The 6535-nt window shown below is 35.8% G+C and overlaps 1 protein-coding gene across 1 annotated transcript; it reads left to right on the top strand.

The window, feature by feature from the left end:
• The first annotated feature begins 3453 nt into the window (after nt 1–3453).
• Nucleotides 3454–6494, top strand: LOC119834854 (uncharacterized WD repeat-containing protein alr3466-like). Its single transcript, XM_038359371.1, has 5 exons — nt 3454–3671; nt 4181–4404; nt 4498–4687; nt 5323–5524; nt 6207–6494. The coding sequence occupies exons 1-5, from the start codon at nt 3454–3456 to the stop codon at nt 6492–6494; spliced, it is 1122 nt and encodes a 373-aa protein (XP_038215299.1).
• Nucleotides 6495–6535: the final 41 nt, after the last annotated feature.

The following is a 6535-nucleotide window of genomic DNA, read 5'->3' as shown; positions in this document are numbered from 1 at the left end:
CTAAAACTAAATAAATAATTTCTCAAGAGTGGAATGATGGTGTCACGAAATCCATCCATCCATCGGTTTATATCATGATATCTTTTCAATGGCTGCATAGATTGAAATGAAACAGTAGGGCGGATGAGTCGACAATAAATTATTTTAAGTTTGAGCTGCTCTCAGTCAAAACGTTAGAAGTGAGATTAAAATTTAACTTTTTACAGATTGACATTTAATGTGTACGAAATTTATTCAAAACTAGCAGTCGGACCCGGCTTCGCCCGTGGTACATATATAGCCTAAAGCTTTCCTTAATAAATGGGCTATCTTAAATTGAAAGAGTTTTTGAAAACGGACCAGTAGTTCTTTAGATTAGCGCGTTCAAACAAACAAACAAACTCTTCAGCATTGTATTATAAGTATAGATTTATAACAAGTAAGTTTTAAACCGTTAGAGATTACATTATATCTATATGTGGGTAGGTACACTACGAAAATTGTTTCGGGATCGTAAAAAAAAAACTACAAGACTCGGATATTCTCTATATTCAGAATATTTATAAAAATATACTTTCAAGTTGGCATTTATGCACTGCAGGGGCTTTGCCCTTTCTACAGATTTTACGTACTGATTGCTGAATCAATGAATGATGAATTGATGACAGTGGCGTTAAGGGCCTGGCTGGTCAGTACCCCGGGGCAGTAGGCCTCAAGCTCAGGGCCCTCGAATTCTTACCAGAAAATTTCAGTCGAACTCAACTTTTGAAAATGTCTCCCAAAATAAATAAGACAGGTGCAACTCGAGTTTTATCATGCACATAATCTATATATATAAAATTCTCGTGTCACAGTTTTCGTTGCCATACTCCTCCGAAACGGCTTCACCGATTCTTATGAAATTTTGTGTGCATATCGGGTATGTTTGAGAATCGGCTAACATATATTTTTCATACCTCTAAATGATCAGAGTAAGGCAGAACAGCGTTTGCCGGGTGCAGCTAGTGCATCATAAAAAAGGTTACTGCAGTCAAACGATTCTCGTTTGGCTCGTATCATCTATAAGTTTGGATACAGCGAAATGCGCATGAACGTTAAACTAAGTACCACGTACGCGTGTTTGAAATGGTTTCTTGAGCCAAGCGACTTATTTTTGAATGAACATCTCAGTGACTTTTTACTCTATTCAAATCCTCTATGACATCTCCTCTATTCAAATTCTTTCAAAAATAAACATTACTCGCTGGGGAAACCAAACCCATACCGTATGTGCTATACGCCGACGCTCTACCACTAGAGCTACGAAACACTATATAAAATAGTAATTGATAAACATAATATATGAATTGACTCACATCTATTCAAATAGATATACGCATATTTGAAACTATATTATTAGCATTTTTAAAGTATTTGTATATTTAATGATTTTTTTAAACTCAAAAATCCTAACCACTTTTGATAGCAGTGGGCCCCATTTTTTTATTTGTCCCAGGGCCCCAGGTTACCTAGCTACGCCACTGATTGATGATTTGACGACGCATGCCTTCAGAGAAATGAGAACCTTATCTCCCGTTCTTCCAAATAAATGTAATCCTATATTGCTATGATCAACTGAAGTTATTATTATGTTATCAATTGTGTTACTAATAAATCTCACTTAATCTATCGGTGAATAGAATGAACCGTTTCAATGTGTTCCTACACAAAACTAACTAATTCTGAATATACATATTCGTTAAATTTATTTAGTAACCCCTTTTTCTAATAATATATAGCTAATAAGTTGAACTTTACATTGGTGCCACCATATAAAATTTTGTCAATATCGGCCCAGTGGTTTTTACGTAATGACGCACTTACAAACAGACAAACAGAAATAAAAATTCGGATCAATTTGGGGTCTTTATAATATCCATATTATTGCATAGCACATACTTACTCTTCAACAAATGCACAGGAACGGTCTGGTTACTTTATACTAGCGGTCCGCCTCGGGTTTACACGTGGTACATTTTTTCTCACCATAAACCTTCCTTGTATCTTAATAAAAAAGTTTAAAAAATTAGCTGCATTGGTAAAGCTGTTCTCGAGTTTTGCATTGAGCAACACATTTGGCGATTTTATTTTATTTAAATTTTTAAATGAATATGGTATAAAGATCCCTAAACGAGTATACGCTAGTGTTTTGCCGCAGGTCGGAAACTAGAAAAGTACATACATAGCTTCCTTCACAAGCGCAAGCCTTAGCGTCTTTTTTCAATGTCTGATTTTAAAAACGCAATTTGTTAAGTTTCCGTCGCGGTTTGAAAAGCTTAGGCTAAGTTCAGATGAACGCGCGGCACCGCGCGGAGAGACTCACCGCGCGGTACAAGATCCAAAAATATGAAAATAAACAGCTAAGTATCGTCTACATCACCGCGCGAAACCGCGCGCCGCGCTCCGCAACGCGCGCTAGTTCTTGTACCGCGAGTAACCGCACGGTACCGCGCGGTTCAACTTCTACAAACCTGTACCGACCTGTTCAATTGATCCGCGCGCGTTGAGACGGATAGACGCAGAGATTCAGGAAAAAATTACCACCGATGCCAGACTGCCCCGCGTACAAATGCCGTCATGTGAATGCTACTACCGCGCGGAGACGCTCGGCGCCGCGCGATCATCTGAACTTAGCCTTACTGTGGCGCACGCTGACGCATCGTATTCGGTTTTTATACAGTATTAAAATTGTAAAAACTGGCTCTCGTCTTGTAATGATTCATTAAAAAGTCTTCAGGCTTCCTATGTTCATTTCGCAAAAGTATTGTTTCAATTGTTTTTGATAAGTATGTGGAAATAACTACCTAGTTGGTACACGTGACGGCGGCGTTATTTCCGTTTTTCTTTTTGAATTTCGATCAGCATGCTGCAAAACATGCTGCTCGTTAATAATCTATCGTGGACAGTGAAAATAAATTTAAGCAAAACGCCGCGTGTTTTGCATTTTCAGCAATCAACGATTCATCGCAGTGCGTGTTAAACCTTATCTGTTTATAAGAATGGTAAAAAATAATTAATAATAAAGCTAATATGGTTCTTAGTTTCATGACTAATAATAAATTCACAAATGTAGCTGGTGTAGCAATGTAACAACGAAATACGGATTGAATATTATGGACACAGATAACATAATACTATACTAGTACTTACACGCAAAATATTGCTTTAATAATTGTTTTCCATAAATTACTGTCAATTATACCGATTTATAGGAAATAAATAAAGAATTCAAAACAATTTTATTTATTAGGACAAGTCATTCTTTTATAATATTTAATGACGTGGAGTGATGGATTTCAAACGTAGATAGCAGATAAATGAAAATGCGACATTGTCAAATAAATTTTCTAGCATTTTTCTCTCTTATTTTTATCCTGATCATCATTAGATTTAATCAATTTAACAGAAATTTTCTTATGGAATGGAATTAAAAATATGGACCCTCAGCGTGTAAAGGAAGCCGGACCAATAGCACCTAGTAGTGTTAAGGCAGCAAGAAAGAGTTTTGCCGTTACTAATACTTACGTGAAAAATGTCACTCCCCAAAAGGAAATTGTTACTGTACATACTAGCTCACCCAATATTGAACATCGTTCATTCCACACTGAACAAAATCAAATATATCAAGGGGAAGTGAACGTGCTTTCTATCATGTAAATGTTTAACAATCCTCTATAATTTTTATTAATGTTGTAAAATCAAATCAAATTTATTTGTTTGTTGTTGATTGGCACAGTGATTAGTGACACTGTTTATTATGCAGAGGGCCTGAATTTATTCCTTATTTTCGCTAGTTTCTGGGTATATAAACATGTACAATAAATTAGACTATCCTTTTTATTAATTGCTTAGTTACCATAAATTCAATACCTACTCTCGTAGAGAAGCCGATGACGTTGTGTGTAACGTGACGTTGTGTGTAGTGTGACGATGTATAAGAATTATACTTTCGTCCACTATGCTCTATTGAACCAAATTCAAAGAAAATTCAAAGATGCAAGATAGGCTTCCATCTTCTACTAATAAAAAGTACACCTCTATAATCAAAAACCTTTAATTAAAATTGTGTAATTATTATAATTATATACGTGCTGAGTCTTGATAAAAATATGGTTTACTACTGTTGAAGTCTGAATGAGGATAGTTATCTATTTTTTTGTAGCGATACAAATAAGGACATAATGTGTTGCAAATATACCGAAGACACAAAAGATATCGCAACAGGTTTTATAGATGGAATTATCAGGTTGTTTGACTGCAATACTGGAAATTGCACGCACACACTAGTAGACGACGAATGTCGTGCGTATCCTGGCCCCGTCACAGCAATCAAACATAGACCCGTTAGCAAGGCACATCCCATCACGAACATGCTATTGTCATCTTGTTAGTATTTTGCTGTATACCTTAGTTTAACTAGCAGGTACCTACATACTGAACTACGAAATTATTGCAAAAGGAAACACATTATATTTTCAGATGTAAATGGATGCATAAAGTGTTGGAAATATAAATACGATCAATGTATTTATACAATAAGAGAAAAACGTCAAACTTTGGGTATTTGTTATCATCCACGGTTTACAAAGTTCGTGACGTATGGAGATGATGCTAAACTAAATATGTATGACGAAGAGGCTCAAACACAAGAACGAACTTTTTACTCCAGGCAACACAATACATTATTTTTTCTAATTTTCAAAAGGAATGATTTATGAGATATTATAGGTGGCACGTAAATTAGTGTTGAGTAAAATGTGGAGAGGATAGATAGATGCGCAGCGCCAGCGCTCTGCGTTAAAGTAATTTGCCGCTGGTGCCTCACGAATTATTATAGTATCAAGTACAAGTAATTAATCTTGATTCCTTACGATCCAATTCTTTATTATCCTTATTCTACGCATTTAGTGAGAGTCTCATTAGGTGTCACTATTGTCTTTGCAATTATTTTAGTAAAGTTTCTACACGTACTAATATTGAAAATTGAAATGATCCACGAGACCACATATTCGATTTGAAACCGATTTTTTTTTCAGAACTTTTACTCGGTAAACCGATTTTGAAGATTCCTTTTTTTATTGAAATATGGTGTTTTCCGTGTGGCCCATTGAAATTTGTCGAGTTCTGATAATTTAATGGCAATCGCAATACTTTCTTTGTTAAAAATAATTTATAAATTTTATTGATTTCGTGACATCTTAAAGCAGTGCTAATTCCAGTGTGGAAAAAGACAGTCTGCGTCTATAGTCATTGGGTATGGGAGATTGATATTTGAAAAGCATTATAAAAACGTTACTTTTACAGTGGGAGAAAAAATATAATCGACGGTCATACATCGAGAATATTTGCATGTGTTTTTAACCCTAAATCTCATCATGAACTGATATCTGGAGGATGGGACGATACGGTGATGTGCTGGGATGATAGGCAACCTTACGCAACAAAACATTTTACAGGCATACACATGTGTGGCGAAGGATTGGACTTCGATAAACCAGGAAAGCAAGTAAGTACTCACTATAAAGTTGATTCCAATTTATAGGTAGCTACGTAGGTACCTTATGTTGATGTACCTATATTGAAGAAAAACTCTTTATAAACATAATAACATGTTTATTTACCTTTCTAGAAATGGTAATGGTATCATAGCTCTATTTAGTAAATCTGGGGCATAAAATACATAGAAAACAAACCAAATTCCCGTTTTGTAGCTTTAATGCGAGTTTAAATTTTTATTCCCAACTAGCTAACCAGGCGAACTTCGCAACGCTATAGAAATTTTTTTTTCAACATATTGTCTTCATGGTTCTTAACTTTTAAATCTTCACTGGACTTTTATCAATGCATGCATGCAAACTCATCCCATTCTCAAGTTGTAGCGAGACTAACGAACAGCAAATTTTCACGACGTAGATTTTGTTAAATTTTTACATCTAAGGGTTTCTCAAAGCATAATATAATATGATCCACTGTCAAAAAAAGGAAACAGAAAAATGTACGATTTACCACCAGATGGTGGTAGCACCGCCCATGAACATTCGCAGAGGTGCCTCTGACGAGCTGGCCCAAGTGTGCCGAAACGTGCTCAACTCTCATGATAGTAATCATGTGCGTGTGTCATTCTAACTATTGCAGCCCCCATTTTATGTATAGCTACGGTTATTTATTCTTTAATTGATCAATTTAAGATACTCACGTGCTCGTGGCAAGATAAAGACATTATTCAAATTTGGGACTACGGCTCATGTAAACTTATAGAAACAATTGTACCGGATAACCACCAGTGCAAACTTTATTGTGGGAAGTTAGTTCCGCAGACTAGTTTAGCTGTGTGTGGTGGTTCTGATTCCAATGTGCTGCGTGTGGTTGATATAAATATGAAAATGGTAAGAATTCTGAACTCGCTTTCCACCCACATGGTCTATAGAAATTCTCATGGGAGTAGGATTGAAAATCCTGGGGTAAAGCAGCCTTAGCCTATATTAGTCTATAGTCTCCATATATATCAAACATTCAA

Source organism: Zerene cesonia, chromosome 20 (genome assembly GCF_012273895.1).
Source record: "Zerene cesonia ecotype Mississippi chromosome 20, Zerene_cesonia_1.1, whole genome shotgun sequence".
Classification (NCBI taxonomy): domain Eukaryota; kingdom Metazoa; phylum Arthropoda; class Insecta; order Lepidoptera; family Pieridae; genus Zerene; species Zerene cesonia.
Note: the sequence above shows the minus strand (reverse complement) of the source record. Positions and strands in the feature narration are given on the sequence as shown.